Source organism: Alligator sinensis, unplaced genomic scaffold, assembly GCF_000455745.1.
Source record: "Alligator sinensis unplaced genomic scaffold, ASM45574v1 scaffold280_1, whole genome shotgun sequence".
Classification (NCBI taxonomy): domain Eukaryota; kingdom Metazoa; phylum Chordata; order Crocodylia; family Alligatoridae; genus Alligator; species Alligator sinensis.
In genome coordinates, this window is record NW_005841835.1 from 5,777,796 (window position 1) to 5,800,758 (window position 22,963).

At 44.9% G+C, this 22,963-nt stretch overlaps 1 protein-coding gene across 3 annotated transcripts in view; it reads right to left on the reverse strand.

Moving 5' to 3' along the window:
- Positions 1–12,211: 12,211 nt before the first annotated feature.
- The window catches only part of PSMA6 (proteasome subunit alpha 6), a 25,134-nt gene continuing 14,382 nt past the window's right edge, over positions 12,212–22,963 (reverse strand). For 2 of the 3 annotated variants that reach the window (XM_006015368.3, XM_025201546.1), the window contains one exon: positions 20,645–20,851. In XM_006015368.3, the coding sequence (XP_006015430.3) occupies positions 20,794–20,851 (58 nt within the window). In that variant the 3' untranslated portion in view covers positions 20,645–20,793. Of the gene's footprint in view, positions 12,331–20,644; positions 20,852–22,963 lie in introns of those variants that run through there. The other variant, XM_025201536.1, reaches the window with a different exon arrangement.

The window sequence follows — 22,963 nt, forward strand, 5'->3', positions numbered from 1 at the left end:
AGAAACAGCCAATAGTGGGAAACAAATTTACATACGGGTGGCAGGAACTCCTTTGCACCGGGGTTGTCTCTATGCAACTGAGAATTGCACCATGCAAAGAAAGCTCCTCGTGGCGGGAAATAATTCTGCAGTGCCGAAGCACACACAAAATCATACCCTTTGGGTCATGACAGCTAGAAGTTTTCAGGGGCTAATTTCTAAAAATCCTAGAAGGTAGCATTCCCTCTTGTGTGCCCTGCTTCTTTCCTGGGAGTTCAAATTGTTTTCAAAGTACAGAGTGATCATTATGGGTGATACATTCTTGCAACACCAGTAATTGAGAATGCACGTGGCTGGCATGGGCAGATGTTCATGACCTCTCTTTGTCAGGTTCTTGCAACTTTGGAAGCCTTCTGATGTGATAATGAGCAGTGTTGGCAGGATGGTCACGCTGGCAGGACTGTCTGCTATGGCTTCACATTCCCTGGCTGAATCTGAAACTAGAGGGCAATGATAAAGTAGATGAGGACCATGAAGCCGTGGAGGAGGAGGATCATGATCAGAGATCTGGGTTTTCTGTTCACCACAAAAAAACACAGTAAAAGCCAGATTTTCTCCTTTAAAGGAGAAAAATGCTGGAAAAAGTGGGTCTCCCCTTGCAGGCTGGCAGAGATCCAGCCTGCAAGGGGCTGGGGGGGAGGGGGGGGCAGGGGAAGGGCAGTCACAGAGGACACCATGTGCATGTGCGCACATACACATGCACATGGCATCCAGGCAGCCTGGACAGCTGCTCCGTGCAGGTAAGTGGTGGTTTAGAGGGAGAGGGAGGGAGTTGGGTAGGGCTAGGGCTGGGGCTGGAGCTGCTGCCCAGCCCGGGTGGTACATGGGGCTTCAGGCCTGGGACTGGAATGCATGGCAGCAGGGAGCAGGACAGGGCCATGGGTGGCTCTTCAGAGGGCGGTGGGGGGGGTTGGCTCCCTGCTGCTTTGTATGCACCCCAGATTTGTGCACAGGGTGGGTATGGGCTAGCCACTGTGGCCAAGGGCTCCCCACCTTGCTGCCCTCTCCCCACGGCCTCCACAGCCCAGCAAGTGGGACCCCGTGTGGCAGGGCACAGTGGGGCAGTGATGCTCAGTGTCACCACCACAAGCCCCGTGCTGCCATGGCAATGCATCCGCCTAGCAGCAGCGGGGGTGGCAGCACAGAGTTGTGCCCCTTGCTGCTGCCGGGAGGGCAGGGGGAGTCTTGCCACGTGGCACGGAGCCCCCGGAGGCGGCACCAAGCTTCCCTGCCTCACCCTGCTCTGCCCTGCTGAGCCAGTCCCACCTGCTGGGCTGTGGGGGCCCTGGGAGGAGGGCAGTAGGGTGGGGAGCCTGAGCCCGCAGAAGGCAGCCCGTATCAGCCCCACCCCCACGGGCTCTGTTCCAGCCGTGCCACCTGTGGGGGAGGGGCAGCCGGGCTCCGAGCTCGGCTCCACCGCAACAGCAACCACCTCCCATGCGTGGCAGCTAGGACTCCCATGGGTAGCGGGCTGAGGACCTGGGTCCCTGGCCCCATAGCTCTGACAGCTGGGGCCCTCCCTGGCAGGGATGGGGGGCGGGGGCCTGTCGATGGGGAGTGAGGGGCACCAGCAGAACCAGGGGGCTGTGGATGGGGAGTGAAGGGCACACACCAGGGTCCCTGGCCCTGTAGCTAGCCCTGGCAGCTGGTAGCCCCCTCCGGCAGGGATGGGGGAGTTGAGGGTTGTGGATGGGGAGTGAGGGGCACCAGCAGAACCAGGGGGCTGTGGGTGGGGAGTGAGGGGAAGTGGCATAGGCAGGGCACCCGCATATCAGGGCTGCTCAGCACCACAAAGCAGTGGGGGGGAAGGGCTGCAGCTGGACCTGTGGCCTGGGAAGTGGAGGGGGCAGGGGGAGCTTTGAGTTTTACCATGATAAAAAAACCCAAAATCAAATGCCAAAATTTATAGGTATTTAACATTTATTTTATTATACTGATTGAGGCACTGGAAGGCTTCCAAATTGCTTTAACATTATAAATATATCCATAAAACTTTGCATTTAACTGATACCTATAAATATAGTGGCATTTCATTTTAATTGGTGAAAAACATGGATTTTGGGGGTTTTAATCAGATTGATAAAACCCCGCAAACTGAGAAACTGATTTTTAAACAGAGAAAATCAAGATCCCTGCCTCATTCAAGCCTCAGGCTACAAAAAATAGAAAGGGCACTCCTCCATGTGCGGGCCGCCTCCCGATCCCGTCCATGTTGCCATGTGCGAGCCGGGAGCGATATGCGGACCCATCTTTGCGCACGCGGGCTGTGGCCAGCAGCCTGGCCACGCGGGGTCAGAGGAGACCGCGCAGCGGCAAGGCACGCACAGGCTAGAATTAGTCACAGAGGTGTAGTGGTTGATTTAAAGATTATTTACTTACACCCAAGATGGTCACAGTGTAGGCTGGACAGTTTCCAGGTTCAGCTCCGCTTAAATCCTCGTTGGAGGACTACGACAAACTTGGTTCTTGGGCCCCGGAGTTGTTAAGGCTCCGTGGGTTCGGCAATTTCTTTCCCACGGAGTTGTCGAAGCTCTGTGGGTTTGGTTTGGCTCTCTGGCCCTGGAGTTGTTAAGGCTCCGTGGGTTCGGATCTTGAGTATATAGGATAGGGATACGTCTAGGATTGCGCTCGGCGACGGGGAGAGGCCAGAGGCTGTTTAGACCTCTGTTGCCTTCTTAAGAAATGCGTTGGGTTCGTAAGGATCCGCAGCGCTTAGAGATCTTCATGCTCTCCCTCTCGGACTCCAATTGCTTTCTCTCCAACTTGGGCGGAAACCACCCAAGCTCTTTATACGGCTAGCAAGCCAATTGCTAGCCGCCACGTGTGCATAATTTAACACAAGCCAATAATGGGGCTCAAATTAAAATACAAATGGCGGGAACTCCTTTGCACCGTGCATTTCCGAGATGCAAAAGAAATGCACCATGCAAAGAAAGCTACAAATTGGCGGGAAAATTCTCCGTTGCACCGGAGTTCTCCTCTGCAGCAGAAAACTCCACCGTGCAAAGAAGCTGTAATTTGGTGGGAAAATAATTTAGCAGTGCCAAAGCACACACAAAACAAAAATCACAACTTTGGGTTGTGACACTCCACAATGCTCTGAGGCCTGGTTTGCCCCTCATGTCAATGTAAGCTAGTCTCTAAGGGCATATCTCCACTGCAATGGCAACACATCCTGGCCAGGATATTCCTGAATATGCCCTGCCCACCTACACCCAGCTTGCACACTCCAAACCTGGAAGAACACCAGTGAGTGTCCCTAGTAGCTGCTCTCAAGCACCCTGGAGACTTTAGTCTCAAGTGCAACTGCAGAGGAACATCCTGAAATGTCTTCCCTGACATGTGTCCAGATTGGAGAATGTCTGAAGGAATGGTTGGGTGGGCAGAGCATGCTCAGTGTGTTGGTTAGGACACACCACCACAGTGTAGGCATGCCCTGAAAGTTCACCAAGTTACAAGTTTTCAGGAATTTTTGCCTGTTTTCCCTAAGGAAAAAGGACTGTTTCCCATTGCAGTAAACAATACTGATAACAAATGGGCAAGCACTTCTTCTCCCCTTGGGACTCTGCTTATCTTCTACTGTCCTGGGGGTATGAAGCCTTTAAGCTTTGGATCACAGAAAATAACTGAGCAATGAGAGTGGGGTATGCTTGAAAGATAGAAATCGGGTGGGCCTTGAGTTGTATGCTTGAAATAGCCAAGCCATACCTGCCTTGGATTAGACCTATGCAATGTGTTCTGCACAAGATCTTCAAGAACAAGGGAAAGCCCTTTGCCTAGGGGCAGTAGGGAAGCTGGCAGAGAGGTGCACACCAGGATAGAACCAATATCGGTCCAAACAGATTACTTGCCCCAAGACCAAATTACCCCTGCACTTGAATAGGGAGTACAATTCCCAGATTTACACTGAATTTGCCAGAGGCAAGTTGCGTCATATGGATGCAGTTTTTGTTTTAAGACAACGGATTAATCCTGGGGTATCTACTTGTGTAGACAGGTCAACTCTAAGACAGGCTGTGTCTTATCAGGATATAGAGGGATGCCATCTCCCCAGGCCCCTCCACACAATCTAGTCACATTCCTTAGGCTGAGCCACCAGTTAATGCTCTGGCCCTCCAAGAGCTTGTCAGTGCGATAGGGAGTGCTCAGCTGGTGCTAGGGCTCCGCTTGGGGTTTTAGAAGCAGGGGTGGGAGGATAGGTTCACTGTGCAGTTGAACGTCTCTCTCCCCCTTTCTGTTTCATGTTCTCAGGATGCTGCTGAGGCAGTAACCAAGACTGCCATGGCAACTCTTTTACAAGTTCATGGCTGGGGTGCTGCCACGTGTCTGCCAGCCAGCTACTAATTTTAACTTTTATATGTTTTGTAAGAGTCACCGTGGGACAGAAAACACCATACACATCTGTTAAATCTTTTAAGGGGGTTCTCTAGCTTCCATTATACCTATGCGGTGTTGTTCTTTGCTGGTCTGGGAGTTGAAGAGTGTGAAGGAATGAGGAAGATGTATGGGATGTGCCAGGAGACAGCTGCTGCCTCAAATGCTCCACTCCATCTGCCTCAAGCAGAGAGTGGATGGGAACTAGGCAGAGTGGATGTTCCTGGGGCTGCAGTCAGCTTGAAAGTATGTGGCTCAATGGAGGAAAGAGCCAGAGCTGTGTGTTTTTATTTAAAAGGTAGGAGCACTGCACCACAACAAACATCCACCCCTGCCTTGCAGCAGGTGGATGGTGGATCTAACCAGCCTCCAACTGAGCTGTGCTGTGCATTTATAAGTGGAAATAGGTTAATTGGTTACAGGGCCCAATCCAGAGGAACTCACTACAGTAGGGCTGCAATCACACTGTTTGGTTTTATACACAATTCTGAAACACAAATCAAGCTTTTAAAATATGAAGCTCTGCCCACACAACTTGACTTCCATAGTTACCACGGCTAGGGACAGAAATTACACATAAACCAGTTTAAGTGATCAGAAACTGGTTTAAATCTGTAGCAGAACAGGTGTTCAGTGCACATAAACCAGTTTAAAAATGGCTGAAACCAGTTTGAGATAAACCTGGTTGAATGTAGTATCAGACAACTAATTTGGGTCAAACCAGTTTATGCAATGTCTGTCTCAGACCCCTTGCTGGTTGAAAAAGGAAAACCAGACTCTCCCAGCATCCCAGCATGCTCTCTGGGCTGGGCAGGACTCTGTTCCACAGCAGGGCTGGCCCCTTCCCTCTGCTCCCTGGCTGGAGCTTGGGCAGAGACTGTAGGCATCTGTCTGGCTTCCCCCTGCTCCCCCTCACCACTCCCTGCTAAGCAGGGATTCCCTCCTCGCCTCTGCCTTACACAGACCCCTCTCAGCATTAGCTAGAAGACCACATGTAGGCCGTGCTGTGGAAGACATGACAAAGGCAGACAGGACTGTGTCCTTTTTGGAACTAATCAACAGGTAGCTGGTAACATCTCTCCTTGGAATATTCCCTTCCTTAGAAAAAGTTGTTTAAGAAGAGCTTGAACTAATGAGAGGGGCTTTGTTTTCTGATGGGGTGTTAAATGCTGATAACAAAGCTGATAAATGCCCTGTTATCAAGGGTGGGGGGTCCCTAATCAGAGGGTCTTGCTGGACCTGGTCACCCCCCCCCCCCACTCAGCTCAGCATTGTAGAAGGAAAGGGAGGGCTGCTCTAGTGCTCCCCAGCTTCTAGCCTGAGCCACTGCAGGTGTGTTCCTACATTTCTGGGATGTCTGTATGGTTACAAACCGGTTTAGCCTAGCCAGGTTAGACTAACCTGCAAAGATTTAATCAATTCAGGCTGAGGCTTTTTGAATGTCTGTCCCCAGGTGAAGCGGGAATCCTGCCTTCAAATGTCACACCACAAAGGTGACTGCATTTTCTTTGAACACCTACTCAAATGGATTATTTGGCCCACACCTGGTGCTAGTTCCTGTTTAGCATCCATTTTACTAGCATTTTTCTGGTCTACTATTTCTAGTGATTCCTTTCAAGTACAAGACACTGGCAGTATGAACTAGTGGCTACATGAAGGTATTATCTGTATAAGCTATTTCCCTAGCAATAAGAAGGGGAAACTGGTATTTCCCCTGCAGAACAGAGAATCACCCAACCCCAAACATGCAGAACATGTCAGCCTCTCTCTCCTTCCTCAAAAAGATATACATATATTTTAAATATATATATTGCTTTTTTTTTACTTTTTGATCTTTCAACATTTAGGCTACTCTCTAATTCATGCTTTCAATTTTTTCCCCCACAACTGTGAGGGCTAGGATCTTGCTTTCTAAATTAAACCTGACATTCACATGTTCCTAGGACTCCAGGTGAGGCTTTTAGAAAATCATCCAATAATGACTTTGACTATGCTGTGGCTAGCATCCAGTGACTGCAAAATGGCTGCTGTGGCTATAGTTGCCCTGGCTTTGCCAAATCTAAAGATGGACAATGGTAGAAAGGCAAGCAGGGAAAATAACAGCTCCTTAAAAGGATGACTGCAACAGGGAGGTGAGAAGTTAAACCTAACTCAGAGAGGTGACACTGATCTTTTCCCCCACAATATTGATTGCAAATTTCCTTGTCTGCACATTTGGATGTAGTTCAATTTATTATAAGGGAGGCAGTGATTGTCACCAAATAATCCAGGAGTAGGAAACAGATCTCGTGACTTGGTGCAGGCTGCCAGCAAGTGCCTGCCAGTGTAACATGCCAATACCCAGCTGATGTACTGTCAGTAACAGCTGTGGTCTCCATGGTTGTCAGCATTGAACGTACCCCCCACCAGCAGAGCTGATTAGTTCAGTAGCTGAGAGTTGCTCCTCTTCAGAGATACACTCACAGCAATTGCTCCACTTAAACCCTGTCTTCAAAACATCCCTTGCCCCATATTTGCAATGCTTAAGATGCTGCTTCAGGTGTGGGTTACTTGTTAAGACTGTACTTTCTATCCCCTCCTGCCCCTCATATTATGCTCCTGCACTCCAGACACCCCCCCCCCCCCCCAAATCTGGTACTTGCACAACTCTTTATTCATTTTTAATAATCTAGAACACACTTTTCAATCTGCTGCATTACAGCACTACAATATTCAAGGCTCTTGTACGTGGGGCCTCATTTGCATTTGCTGTTCCATGTACTTGTTAAGAACTGAAGTTTCTTTTGACCCAAAAGGAGTGAACCTGGGATTTTTCCCCATCCCACATCCAAATGTCAACTGGTATCTCCAGGGATGTTGGTTGGAGACATGTTGGTCTAAGGACATAGGCAGACACGGTTCTTTGGATAAATGTGATATCTTTTATTAGACCAACTAAATAGTTGGAAAAATTATTCTTTGTACGCTTTCAGGCACAACCTGAATGCTTGCAAAGAGAACAATTTTTCCAACTGATATATCTCCTACTTGTTTGTCTAATGTGAAAATAAAGCGTGCCTGCAAGTCTGACCAAACAGATGGTCCCTTTCCTGTGCACTCTCTCAAGTAAAGTAATTTACAGTACTTCTGCAAACAGTGCTGTGTTCTTTAAAGCTTGTGAGGAAAGGTTCCCAAGCTGCAGACTTGGAGTGAAAAAATCTTAAAACTAGCAACCAGGTAGTTCTACAGATTTGTTGGTTAGAAGCAAAAATAAAGAATAGCCATCTCAGTGCCAAATCCAAAATGAAAACAACACAATGCTTGCAAAAGCAGGCACATTTATCTTTTCTTTTTTTTTTCCTGGAAGCCTTGCTGTGCAGCTGAACTCTGGACCCATGTGAAGACAACACCCCTTCTTACTGCAGGACTGTGACACTTTTTTCTCTGTGTTTTGCCAGTTGGCTAGTGTCTTTTTTGTGTTATAGCACTGCTGCTGTAGAGGAGGGAACAGAAGCTCAAGTTTCACTACTTGGTGCTTTGTTCAGCTTCTGCTGCACGGGGAATTCAAGAGGAAAATAATCAGCACTGTATAAAACCCAGCTTCCTTTCTGCAGACAGTAACCAACCTCTGTCCTCTAGAAAAGGAATAAAACAGTGGTGCTATGACAGTGGAAAGTTTGCAGAGCAGTCCCTAAGAGTCCAGTTTAATACCCAACCGTTTTCCCGCTGATGTCAATGAGAGGAGGATCAAATTGATAGCTTGGTAGGTTTTTACTTCCTAATTTGTCAAGGTGTAGAGCTGAGCCTGGGGCAGCACGGGCTTTATGCATTAGGAGATCACCAACATAATTCTTCTTTGCAAGAAATATAGTGCCAGTCCCATTTTATCTGTCTAGAACCACAGCCAGTGCAGAGCTAAACAATAGCAGAGCTCACAGCCCCATAGGGACATTAGGACTGTCCTGCAGAAGCAGAGAGGGAAGGTACAGATTGCAGATTTTGCCATTCCCAAAAGTCAGCAGCAGCTGGATGCTTCCACTCCTCAATGACAGAGCAATGAAAAGGAGAGCGACTCCCTAATCATTATTATACCAAAACATGCCTTTTAAAAGTGCATCTGCAGCATTCTTTCATGCGTGACATTGGGCAGTACCAGGTGCAAGGCCTAGGGGGAGAGTCTGACAGTGAGCTCTCATTTTTTGCATACAGAACATATTGTACTGTAATACAAAGCCTCTGCATTTCCTCAGGAGGCAGAGCTGAAATGAGGAAGGAAACTGCAAGGCTGGGATTTCCCAGACTAGCAGTCTTTGCACAAGGTACTTTTTAACTAGAAAGAAGCCTGGAAATATGGAAATCAGGAGGTTTTTTTATTTTGTAACCCTCTTTTCTCATGCTGATAAAGTAATTTGACTCCAGTTCTGCACATGACAATTCCCATCGTAGGCAAAACACTGGGCTCCTCATATCTGTGCCCTTTGTGCTCCGGGGCTTCTGCAAAACATTCAACAGGATGAATATTCCAGATAACAAGTGCACACAAAGTGCCCTCCACAGGCATGTCTCCTTATTTCACTTCACTCTGGCTCCCTTATATTACAAGAATCTATGACAGGATTAGTTAGAACACACTTCCCTACCAGGGATAAATATAACAAGATTTGACTCTGAACAGGTTCCATCTTGTGGCGTAGACATGACCTAGCCAGATTTTAGCAGCCTTCCCAAATCACACAACTGCCTTTGACAAACTCCACAATGTTTAAGCATCGACTCTGGAGGTGGTAGTAAGTTAACCCAACTCCTAATGCACTTTGGTCAAAGCTGCTTCCATCTGCACTGCAAAATCAACTGTCTGCAAACCTAGTGAAGGTCCACCTATATCACAGGGTGGTGGTATTCTAACCAAGTCTCCCCAAATAAATACTGGGGTGTGGGCTGGACCACACTTATTATGTAGCCTCACTGGAGGACAGTCAATATACCAACTGTGATCAAAACAAACGTGAAAGCTGCAGAAGTTAAGATCTTTCTAAATTGGTGTTATCAGACTGGTCCATTCTGAATAGTTTAAAAACCACTTAGATTGCCAAGAGCCTGATGGCTATACAGAAGGCTTTGTGCACAGATGCTACTTCTTTTTTTTATAACGACTGTAGTAGAGCTTACTTTTCCAGTGCTCTGATTGCTAAGTGCTGCAGTGTGGGAATTTCCTGCAGGGAGGGACTTGCCATTTTAAAGGGTGTTAGCACTCAGAACATTAAGCAGTTTGTTGCTGCTTCCTTTGGGGGTGGGGAAGGTGAACTTGCTTTGAATCCTCTCTGCCCTTAGCATTTATGGGCGGGTCCAGATGAGTGCGCACATGCAGGGGCACGCATTTCCTACAGCACAAGTAGCAGCAGCACATATTTGTGCGCTGCTTTTTGCCCCAGGGCACACCCCTGCACATGCACTCTGACAAGCAGAGTTGCCAACCCTCCTGGGTTGGCCAGGAGTCTACCAGAATCGGCATCAATTTCCCAGTGACTGTTGAAAGCAATTCAAGAGATTCATATTGTGAACCAGTTGAACAATACAATTGATGACATTACATCATGTTGGAAAACAAAATCTCCTGGAATAGCTTCAGTCAGAGTTGGGAACCCTACTGACAAGTAGCAAATTGACCCAGGTAGGGGAGACTGGGGTCAGCACCTGTGCTTGCCCCAGCAGCCTTACCTAGGATCTGGAGGGCCTCCTGGGGCAGCAGCATCACTGATCTGGTTGCATTGAACCTGACCAGCAGCCAGAGCATGGCTCTGGCTGGCCAGGCTCCATTTCTGGGGGTGCATGCTGCTGATCTCCCAGTATCAAATTTTGGCGCCGTACTGCAAATCAGCACAGCAGCAAACAGATGCGCATATGCCACGTGAGGTTTGTGGCACCTCAAACAACTTTAAGGCACCGCAAACTGCAGATGTGCACCTGTCTGGATGCAGCCTGTGTCTAAGTAACTAGGTTTCTTATGGCGATTTGACAGACTTCTGGTGCATTAATTCAGTGTTCTTCTAACATTTTCTTGCTGCCCTTAAACTGACACCTGAGAGTTCCCCTGGATGTATCATAGTTTTCACATAATAAAAACAGAACATTGTTGACCCCTTTGCATCTTAAAGATAAATCACATCTAGTACTCAGGCTTAGTGCTTAACACAACATGGCTATAATCAAAACTGGCATATTAAGCAGTTTGTCAGCCTGTATGGACAGCAACGCCAAAAAAGATAACTTTGACTGACAGGTTTTTTGGGGAAATGGTTTTTACCATGGTACACATTGGAGCAAAAGTCCACAACTAGGATCAACGCTGGCCTCCTGAAGCCTCCAGCATTGCAAGGACCATGTCAAACAAAGCTATCCTGAACAGGATTTAGCAACAGTTCTAATAAGGGCAGTGGGAGTCTTATCATAGGCAACTGGTAGGGAAGCATGGGGGGGGGCACATGCCACCCCTGAGATTGGCCCCCAACTTGGCACTGCTCAGGACGGGGAAGTGTTTTTGCTGCACAGGCTGGTGGTGTGTTGGGGGAGGGCACTAAGCCACAGTGTGTTGGATGTGGTCCATAACATGAGGTCCAGCATGCACACACTGATTAGAGGTGGGAAAGCTCTAGAGTAGCTGAACTTTCCATCTTGATGATGTCAGTGCCCTACTTACATGTGGGGAAATGCGCAGTAGGTTGTGTGGTCCAGTCGAGTGCCACCGTGTGCTGCACCTGAGCGCTGAGAGCACAACAGTAGGGTGTTGTGTGCACATCAGTAGGGTGTTGTGTGCACATCAGTATGATTGGTGAGAAGAATGACTGGCGCATAGCGTGACTTTGGTGAGTATTTAAGTGATCCTGAGGCGTGATTCAGCGTGTGAATGGAATATGGTGGCTTGAGAATATTTGAGGTTTGAACGGTGTGCGAGCTTACTTGGTTGGTGATCATACCTGCATGTCTGAGGCATATGAGCAGTGACTGTAGCAGTGAGACAGAGTGACCTATTATTGGATTGGATTATAATTGCATACTTACCTGTAAAAGCGTTATTGGATCGGGACCTCAATCATCCATTAGATGGCAATTATCACCCTTCCCTCCCTCTCCGTCTGTGAGTACCCTTGGAGGGAAAAGACTGAGGGCCTGACTGTCACTGCAGCTCAGTGAGCCTGTGAAAGATCTGGCACTGCCCTTCACTGCCCCTGGCAGGTCTGGTTATGGTGCATTGCAGTTAACCAGTCTATATAGTTAATGCTTGATGTTATGTACGTTTCCTACTGTTAATGTTGATTTTTGTTGTGATCGAGAGTTTATAATATACTTTTGAACTTTATTGGAGCCTCTGTGTATTTATAGGGTATATGAGGGCCAGCTGTAGCCCTATGTATATCCCTGACCTCAAACTCCACCCCTAACAGAGATAACACACAAAAGGTCCTGGCTGTCTGTGGAGGCCTAACAACCCTCCGCCCCTTAGATTTCTCATAGGTGGTCAGCATCCGGGACACCCAGTGCTGCCCGCCTTTCAGCGGCACAGAAGTATAGGAGTGGATATGGGGCTTTTGGCCCACCCCTGGGCCCGCCCACAAATTGTGCCCCCCCCCCAGACTCAGGAGGTACCAGTCACCTGAGTCTAATTTAGACTCCTTCTCTTACCAGTGAAACTGCACACCCATTTTAGTAACAGTGGAAATATTTTGCCAGAATAGCCAACCATAGATGCAGCTAAAACAGACTGAACAGGTTTTACTACAACTATGTTTATTCATTGTTCCTGAATCCTCTTCTGCAGTCAATTGAGATGGGCCAGCAAGAGCACTGTCAATACTTGCAGCACAGACTCCACTGCCATCTGGGGTATCCTCAGATGACCTCTGCTGTGAAATTAGGACATGGTTACTTTTCTTCCCAGACCTACAAATACAGGAGAGCAAAAGTGAAAGTACAGCTTTGCTTGCATAGTTATTGCAAATGTACAACCATGGTGGTTACATATGAGAGAGAGAGAGAGAGAGAGAGAGAAAGAAAGAAAGATTTAGACCTAGAATTAAGGCTTCTCCTCTGGACCTGCAGAAGGGAGTCCAGTAATGAAGGACAACAGTCTTACAGGAGTCTTATTCTGCATCCCCTCTCAACACAGCTCAGTTGTCACAGCAGCTGGAGTAGTCTGCTAAGGGTAGAAACCAGCAGCACATTTAGCTTAGCAAGGGGAAGCAGGGAGCTGTTACAATTTTCTCTGCATCTGTTTCTGGACACTGATGCCCTTTCACAGACTGACATCTAACAGTCAAATCTAGTTTTTAGCTAATTGCTTTTACATAAAGTATAACAACTCCATAAATAAATTGTGCAATGTGCATCTTTCTCCACAGGGAGGAACCAAAAGAAACCTCACTGAACAATTTACTTGAAGCGCAAAACTTGACAGATTATACTTTTCTTGGACAGTGCTATCCTGTACCAATACAAATAGCATTAGGAAAATAGGCATTCCCCAGGGAAAGCCTTTATCTCAAGATGGGTGAAATTCATCCCATGAATTATGAGAGAGGTTAAGCACTGGAAAAGACTTACTAGAGAGGTTGTGGAATCTCCCATCTTTTGAAACTTTTAAGAGCATGTTAAACAAATGCTTGTCTGGAATGGTTGAAACAAAGATAATCCTGCCTTGAGCAGCAGGTTGGATTAGATGACCTCACTTCAAGCTCTACTTTTCTATGATTCAGTCGGCCCTGAAAGCTAAAGTAATAAACGCATGTTCATATTCCACTGTTTTAGAATATTTTAGTGAAATGTGGAATTGCCATGCCTGTTGCAACCTGTAGTCCAGCACACCTGTAAGACAGCATGTATGCATCCTTACAAGTTCATACTTGTGATAATACAGAAGGGTTTGCACCCGTTGCGATTACAGGTGCTCTTAGCAGCCAGCTTTATACACAATCACATGTGAAACCTGTTCCAAGAATGGCTCTAACAGCAATTGCAGTATCGTGTAAAGATTATTTTACATTGTGGTAGCAAAGCCTGCAGTCTCTTCAGGCCACAGACCTTTTAAACACGATGCTCCTGCTTTCATAAACACTACTTTTTGCCCTCAATTCCTGTATCATCGAAAGGGAAGAGAATAATGTTTAAGCTTTTTTATTTGTCTTAATGTTTCCATATCATTCATTTCTTTAAACAGTTGTAAAAACTTTTCTAGTCATTGCTCCTGTTGAGATATTCCTGTATCTGTAATAATTTTTATGACCTAATTTGCAGACCTTTTCTATGTTATTTTTGAGATAATCAGAACCCCACAGTCTTGGTGAGGGCATGGCTGTAATCTATAATGTTTGTTATTTTCTGGTGTTCACTTTATGGAAGATAATTGAACTACCTTCACAGATATTCAAATTTATTTCCTGAGTGGGAGTGAGAAAGTTGTAGGTGCCACTGCAGACAATTCATAGTAAAAATAAGTCACCTTCTGTGATAAAGTTCTCACCCAGAGGATAGAGCTATTTTTAAATGTTTACAGTTAAGAGCCATGCACTATATTTAGTTGAAATGTTCATTTGTAACGCTCATTCTGTAGCAAACCTTTTTGCCTGTCCTCCCCTCCCCCCCTCAAATGTGAAACTCCTCCATATGGCAAAAGCCCCTTTTGCAGTATTTGCCCCCTTTTGGGGATGCTTTCTCTTTTTTACCTTTTCTTCCTTCCCCTCTCTTTTTCTTTTATTATATTATTATTATATAAGGTGTACTTGTAGTGAAAATAGAGCTTGTAGATGCTTTTACAAATGTACTTTAAGTTTAAAAGTAAGTTGTACCATGTAACAATGTTAGCAAGGGCAGGAATCTCTGTATGGAGCTGGTCCCTGAATGAATCATGGTTAATTGTTTAACACAATAGCTAGTCCAGATAAACAAGTTAATGAGCAGCAATTAACACCTACAAAACTACACACCAAGAGGAGGAAAGAATCAATAGAGAGCCAGGAACTCCCTGAAACCTCACTGTTAAAGGTACAGAAGCCACGGTTTGAACTAATCAATGCTGGAAACAGACCCTTGGGGCTGAAATACTCCCTGATCAACCGCTTCCAGAGCTCTACTCACCACAACAGTGAATCAATCAAAATTCATCAACAGACTCCCGAGACTGCACATACCTGCAGACATGACCCCTGGGGCTGAGAGCTGCCATCCAGGAGCTACCAAGAGGGACATCCCTTGAGGTCAACAACCCCTGGATTGGGTAAGCCCAAGAATTGGGGAGTCACCAAAGTTTGCCAGAGAAGGATAAAAGGCAGCGAAGAATGACCCCCAATGGTGCCCTCTTTGACCCGATTAGCATCCTGCCTGTCCAGCCAGAAGGACCAGGTGGCAACATCACACTGAAAGCAGCCTCGACTGGCCCTCGACGGCAGACTCCAGCACTTGGGGACACGTATATCTTGACACCGGTGCTTAGTGTTCATAGCTAGCTACTGTGAGTGTGCGTGCACGTTAATGTGCATGTTTGAGGAGATCAGCACCAAGGTTTATGGTCTGACTTTTGCATCCATCCAATAAACTAGAATTTTATGATGATCCTGTGAGTTGGTCCTTTGTAGCCAACAATTCAACCACTTCTGCAGGAGATGAGAAGAATCATAGGATAATAGTCATGAAACCTTGCAAGAGCTCACTATACACAATGCAACTCACATCATATACCATGGGGCAAGGCAGTCAAGGACAGCAGACACAGATGTGAATTTTGTATTTGTTCTAAACATTAGGAGTCAAGTTCTGCACTAGCAAAATCTGTAAAACTTCAGTGTCATCATCATCAGGATTCCACAATGGGCAGGTTAGGTCAGAATGTACCATCTATTTCAACTGCATAAATGTAAGCATTTTTTCCAAGCTTCTTGAATTGCCCTTTCCAGAAGTTAATGGTTAGTTCTATACTTTAAAGATCGAAGTTTTCTTCTTTCCCATTCATCCCTTCATAAATAGGAATGAGTAAGATCACACAAAAAATCCATACACCTTTTGAAGTTCACTGAACAAGATGGGCAAATCCAAGCGGTGGATCGGATTCACATCTGCCAACTGTTGCCACCAGCCTTTTTTTTTTTTCTTCAAAAATAGACGTTAGAAATGGGTAAGCACCTTTGTGCCCCACAACTCCTTAATATGAAACTAAGCACACAAGGGCTGAATGCAGATCAAGGTGGGGCGAAATTGACTGGCAACGGAAATCAAAATCCTGCCAAGTGAACATGTGGCAGGATTCAATGTTCCCTTTTGCATCTACTCTATGGAGGGCATATCTGCCTGTAGTTGCAGCTAGAGATGGTCATTCCATAAATCCTGGTGTCAGCCAATGTATGCATTATGTAACCCCTGAACTTTCATATTTTCCTAATCCATTATTTTCCCTTTGCTAACAACAGCTGGGAAAACATTAAAGCCAAAACAAAAATACATCAACTTTTCCAGAACATTAAATCCTGCCACATGTTCACTTGGCAGGATTTTGATTTCCGTTACATGCTGGAGTTATTGTTTGGCAGCCATGCTTAATAATTGTATTTGGAACGTTTAGAATGAGGGTAGTCAACCCACAGCACATGTGCCATGGCATAGGCCATCTGCGATTGTGGCGGAGCAAACAGGGAACACAGCGACAGATAAGGCAAAGAGCAGAAATACTGACTAAAAAACACAGAGAACACAGGGCAGGGAGCAGAAAACAAAGCAACAAGATGGGTAGGGATAGGGGACTGAAGTGGCATTTAGGAAGAATGCAGGACTTACCTTGTAACGTGCTTGCCAAAAAGGTTGGCCTCCACTGTGTACTTTTACTACTTTAATATTTTTACTAATGATGGTGGCAAAAAGTAGGCTTGTACCAAAGAGAAATACCATTATGAATAGCAGTAATGAGAATAGAAAAACTGATTCCTAAGTATTTTTAATAGTGATTGAAAAAGTATTATTTTCTGAATCTACAGAAATTTGCTAAAATTTGATTTTAATCTAAATTTGGTAATTTGATTTTAATTTAAACCAGGAGTATCAAACTCACCTGGCCCTGTGATGCCAAATAAGCAGCGAGGGGCCAGTCCCAGACCAGCTGGAGTGGGCACTATGCACCGTGTCCCAGACTAGCTTGGGGGCCAGAGGTGAGGGGGCATGGGGTGTGGAACAGATGTCAGAGCAGCTAGAACAGGCCAGGCCAGCATGTGTGGGTCAACCCAGACCCAGGGGCAACATCAAGAGCCAGATGACAGGGCTCTATACAAGCTGTATTGTTAATACCGCTAATCTAAAATAATCCACAACTGTAAAAATGTTTAGTTCTTTCTTTACCAACCTAGCCCCGTGTGACTGTTTTAAAAAACGTTGTTCAAATGTTGTTCTATAGATTTTGCTTTTGCTCTTTCATGCCAGAGTGACCAGGATTCATATTTCCAAGAGTTCTTGAATTACAGGATGTCTTGCATTGTTTTATATGTTTGGACTATAGCAGACATCCAGTACAAACAAATCTGTACTAGCAGAATTAGCTGGAACAGATCCTGGATTTTAAGAACATCCCGTTTTGAAAATGATGATTGATTACCAAGTGAAAACAAACTCCCCTAAAAACCCCCATGACCAGGAGTAATTATCTTAGAAGAAAACATGCACTTTCCCAAATGTGATAAGCTTCACTAAATTTGAGACTATTAGATTAATTAGCTAGCGATCTGTTGTTCTAAGCTCAAAAGTTGCTCTTTTGTCAAGGAAAGAGAAAATCTAACCTTTTCTTATCCAGATGTCAGTAAGTTACACAACTTAGTAGTTTCTGCTTATACAATGTGCAAGGTACCCTTCCATGTTGAAAGCAAGCCTTAAGTATTATAAGAAAGCATTTATCTATTTTAATCAAAATGTATTATACCAGTAATTCCCATTGTGTACATTACAGACCACAGATTCTGACCCTCCAAAAACATTTTCCTTCAAACTTTTTTGGTTAACAAAATAATGCTAAATGAATAAGGAGGAAGGTGAATGGAAATACATTAGGATGCTATTAACAACACAGTGCATGTAAACATAGGTCCATTCAGTTTTGCCTTGTATCAAGAGATGCTTTTCACAGAAAACGTTATGGTAGCTAAACAGTGGCTTAGCCTTTCCTATTAAAAACTGGTTGCTTTGCATTTAAATAAATCTAAATCCTAGCAAATTAATTACTGCTCATTACTACTTAGCTTTGTGTCTCTTGTTTCCATCCTGAAAACAAAAGGAAGTGATCAGTGTTCCTCATGATCAACGACTAGACTTAATTACTTTTTCAGTTTCGTTTTAATCTAATAAACAGACAAGGTCAAGTATGCTAATGGTACTTCATGGAATAATTAATATTGGGAACAATTCCTTTCCCTGGCCAGAGGTCAGAACTGTGGAAATACTAAATCCAAAATGAGGTTCCCCCCATCTTAGATTTGAGTATCAGCTGAGGCAGGTGCTGCTCCAGCTCCAGCTCCAGCCAGGGTGACAGTGTATTGTGCAGGGGAGGTCACGAGGGAGACCATGCAATGCAAGTGTGGAGGGGGGAGGAAGGAGCATGGATGAAGCTGTACTGCATGGGGTGTGAGTGCAGGGGAGGTCACTCAGCAGTAGGACAGCTGCCCTGGTTCTGGCTGGAGCTGCTGCTTGGTTGGGTTAGAGCCATTGTATGCTCCATACCCCAGAGTCAGAGCTGCCACAAAATAAGCAGCAGGGCGGGGCAGACTACTTTCTGCACCCCCCCCCCTTGCTACCTGGCTTCTGCTTTTCCCACCACAGCAATGCAAAAGATGAATTTCAAATGACCCCCAATAATTAGATTCTATACATGTAAAATTATCATAAATGTATAATTTCCCATGTATAGAATCTAATTATTAGGAGTGGGGGGACATTTTACATTCAAATTCAAAGTTTTCTTGGATTCATGGAAGTATGGTATGTTCAGGTGCTGGGATGCAAGTTATAATGTTGTGCGAACAGCTGTTGCTGTTGAGACAGACCAGCTTTTGACAAACTACACAAGCACAAAATGGCTTTTAGCATTCAGGCTTCAAGATGTACAAAGGGATTTAAGACTAAATACAGTGAATGAACTCATTCAAGGCAAATAAATAGGTGTTTCTTCTGTGTTAATTATTGAAGTTCTTAAAGAGTGTGTGGGTATGTGCATATATAAATAAATAAATGTTACATACATACACACACACACACAAACAATCTCAACATGCATAAAACAATACATCAGTGGATAATGACTTACAAAGCAACGTTAATAATATCTGCCTGTTGGGTACAGCCAGAGTTTTCTCCAACCTGTATTACTGAAGCTGTGAAGTTTTCAACAGAATTTTGGAAAAACTGTACTTTAGAAATTAGGCTTTAGAAAAAAGTTCCTAGCTCTAGATGGAAAACACAAAACAAAACTAAACAGAGTAAGACAATTAATTTCATCTTTTTGAACTCAAGCCTGAAAGAAGTGGGACGCATCTCAATGAAAGTGTTCCCCAAAACCTATTGATTTGTGTTGACAGATATTTCACTCCTGATTGTTCTAGTGTATGTCCAACTGATGTGCTTTTGTCTTACAGTCCTGCATTGTTGTCATGTCCTCCCACATACATATCTGGCAAATCTCTTGTCATAATCCAAAAAATGAGAACTCCCATAAGCAGAATCTGCTTCATCTTTACTCATGCCTCAGTTGTGCCAGCCACTATATGAACCCTAATTGGGAATTTGAGGCTACTGCAGGTTAAGTATGAAGAACTCTAGTACTAGAGTTGAAACCTCAAATATTGAAGTGTTTCAATTTCAAGCCTCAGCAGCTTGAGTCAAGTAATTTCAGGAGAACCTTGCATTCAAATTTTTAAAAGGATGTTTCTAGCCTTCATTGTTGAAGATATGAACTTGAGAACACAGGCTCCAGAGGGCTGAAATACAGAAAGGCAAATAGTATGGTTCCTGTCAACCTACAATTTAGCTCCCAGTAACCAAGGAAGTTTCACACTCACTTTAACCCACCTGAAATCTTAAGATCCTGCTGTCCTTTCAACTTGCTTCTCTAAAGAAATCAGAAGGGGAGAGGAGAATCTCTTCCCAATAACCATCTTTACCTAGAACAGGGGTAGGCAATGTTTTTGGCCAGAGTGCCCAAAACACCTGCAACCTCGACTTGTAAGATGTTGGTGTGCCAGGGGCAGATGGCATGGGAACTGCAAGGGGTCCGATCCTTCTTGTGGAAGTGTAGACCTGGCCCCTTCCCCAACCTCCACCCAGAGGGGCATGCAGGCCAAGCAAAACGCCTTCGTGTGCCACACTGGCACCCATGCCAGGGGTTGCCTGTCCCTGACCTAGAACTTTGCCTGTCTCCAGCTGCTGCTCTAAGGCCATTTGCATTGCCCAAAGCCAAAGCTTCAAACCAAGGAGCAGAAACAGGGGCTATAAAAAACGAACTAAGTTAAGGTTTAGAAAATATGGTTCCTTTCCATTAAAAGTCTTGACTGTTAACTTTAGCACTGGTTTGGACAAGAGCCATCATTTATCAGATTTAACATCTGTAATCTTGGAAAGGGTGGCCTGATGGTTACAGAAAGATTTGTGTGTTTTGCCCAGCTCCATCAGTGCAGATGTCAAATTGGTACATCATGGGAACAGCCCAGCCAAGATGTGCTACTGCTCATCCACACACTCCAAAACAGGAAATACAGTAGTGAGACTGGTCAGGAACATCTCTGCAGCTACTTTTGAGATCTGTCTCTGGTGCACACAAGAGTATTTGCTGGGAATGACCAACCTTCCCATTGTACTTCTACGTGCTGACCTTGCACATGAAAGCAGATGGGCAGGGCAGGCTGCTGAGACAGTTTGCCCCCCCCGTATGATCCGTAGCAAAATATGGATAAACATCTTCTTGCCTTGTGGCAGTGTTGGAGGGCTCGTGAGCAAAATTAGTATTATACTTTACATTTCTGTAAGACATATACATAGAACCCTGATCCAAAGGAATGTTCTGAGTAACAGTCATGCCAAAGAGAATGAATCAGTCACAAGACTTCCCTCAGAAACTCAATTAGATAAAAAAGGTAAACGGCAATTACAAAAATATTTAAAGCTTTTCCAAACTATATTCAAAGTATTGAAGAAATCATGGTTTGTTTTAAATGCAGTATATTAAAAGCAGACACCAACGTTCTCAAAAACCTCTGTTTTATTTGTACAGAGTAAAATACACTGGATAGCAAGCATACCATTTTCAACCCACAATCTACAGCCATTAATGAGTGTATTATTTTTACCAAATAGCTTGGTCTGAAGCAGTCAATAGGACTGGGGACTTAGTTAGTCTCTCTCTGCTAGAGCTACGAGGTGTGTATCAATCTCTGCTTCTGTGAGAATCCTAGACAGGATAAAAAAAAAAAATCATGAGTTTTGGTTATTCATCCATACTCCTCCATCTAATACTCCCACAAACAAGCATCAGTGGCACAGCTGTATCTTTCATCCCTGGTAAGGATAACTGGTAGGACAATGAGTCAGCATGATGATGCCCTTTGGAAAACAGTGGAAAAACCAGGAGCCCTGTAGAGAAGAGGGAGCAGTGGAAAAAAGGAAAACATGTTGTTTCTCATGAAAAACTACTTCACAGTTAGGGCGGCTAGGAGCTGGAACCAACTTCCAAGGGAGGTGGTGCTGGCCCCTACCCTGGGGATCTTTAAGAAGAGGCTGGATACTTACCTGGCTGGACTCATTTGAGTCCCGTTTTTGTTTTTAGGGTGGCTTTTTTTTTTGGGTTGCTCTCCCGCCCTGGCGGGGGGTCGGGCTAGAAGATCTATTAGGTCCCTTCCGACCCTGTAACTATGAAACTATGAGTAATCTACTTGCAAACTGGGAGTGTCTGAGAAGACGCAAGATGTTTGCCCCAAAAGACCTGCCAATTTTGTGGCCTTCACAGTGTAAAAAAAAGTGTAGCAAGGAAGTACCCTTACACAGATGTCTCCCCATATGGCCAGGGTCATCACGAATAAGGGTCAGGAGAGAACTCACTACTAAGCCTTTTTGCTCTTTGGTAGTATTTTAGGGAAACAATATTTGGAGTGCTAATCTTACATTTAGCAAAGTAAACATGAAGAGAAAATCTAGATGTAATGGGTCTTGGTTGGTAGTGTGAAAATAACCATCCTTTCTGGAACATCTCAGCTTGTGCTATTGATACCATAACCTTTGGGCTGTATTCATAGATCACTTTACCTGAAGGCCCAGAAAGCTCATAAATCCCAATAAGTTCTCCCTGTATCTGCTGAATTCAGATACATACTAAAGTTTGAGCCTCGGAGATTCTAAAATCAGATTTTAACTCAGCACCCTCCAAAAACCTCAGAAGAAACCTGATATTGAACTATATAATTTCTAGCATTTGTAAGCTTTTCCATTTGAGTATTTAGCTTTAAGTGATGCATCTACTAGAACTTTTTCACAGTACACAAAAGGAGCTAGCAACACAAAACATTTTTTTCAGAATACTGGTTGGTCAAGCCAACCATTCCTGATTAGTTTAAGGAATCCAGAGAGCAATGCCACAACTTAACTCCCTAAAGCATGTCTAAATTAAATTAATACAAATATTTCTGCCTGCTGCAAATATAGTTTATCACATAACCTAACTGATGAAGAGTTTGTTTTACATGGACTGAAGTAAATTAAGTCAGGATAGATTTTTAAACAAGCAGTGCCTGGATACAGGACAAGAGTAATATAGGGCATCTGTACATGAGCAGTGAGGCTGCTCCGACATGCTATAATGACTCAATTAATCAAGTCTGCATTCTGGCAGACTTAAGCATCTCATGTATCAGCATCCCCACTCTGAAAAATGGTGGTGGGGACACTTTAACTAAAGCTTGTTGGATGAATTTTAGTTAAAGTGCCCCTGCCGGTCTTTTTTCAGCATGGGGATGCTGATACACAAGATGCTACGGGCGCTTTAATGAGAACAGCTGAGAGCCCCCTCCCCTGCAGTCCCAGAGCCACTCTGATTAAAGCACACCTCTTCCCTCCCAGCACATCTGTATAAACACAAGGGGCACCCCCCACCTTAAGCTCCTACTACCCTCCACTGCTCCAGCTGCAACAGCAGCCTGAATCTCCAGATTCCCACTCCTTCCTCCAGCTGCTGCTTCCTACCTCAGTCCTAGGGGAGGTTGGGCAGTGCAGTGCAGTGCAGCGCAGCATGGAGAGCTGGTGGGGAGCCTGGGCTACATAAGGTGGGGAAGGAATCAGGGCTGGAGAGGAAAGGAAGGGGCACAGAAGGCAAAGAACTTGACAGTTTTTACAATGGAGCAGGCTCCTCCCTATATGGAGGAAGACAAATTAAGGATATACTGCTGGGAGCTAACTGGTAACCAGAGCAGGGCTGCCTGGGGTAAGCCAGGCCTACCTAAACATTTAGGCAGAGATATATGGGCTTGTGGACATTTTGCAGTAAAATGTCCTGCTCTTTCACGTTTTATTC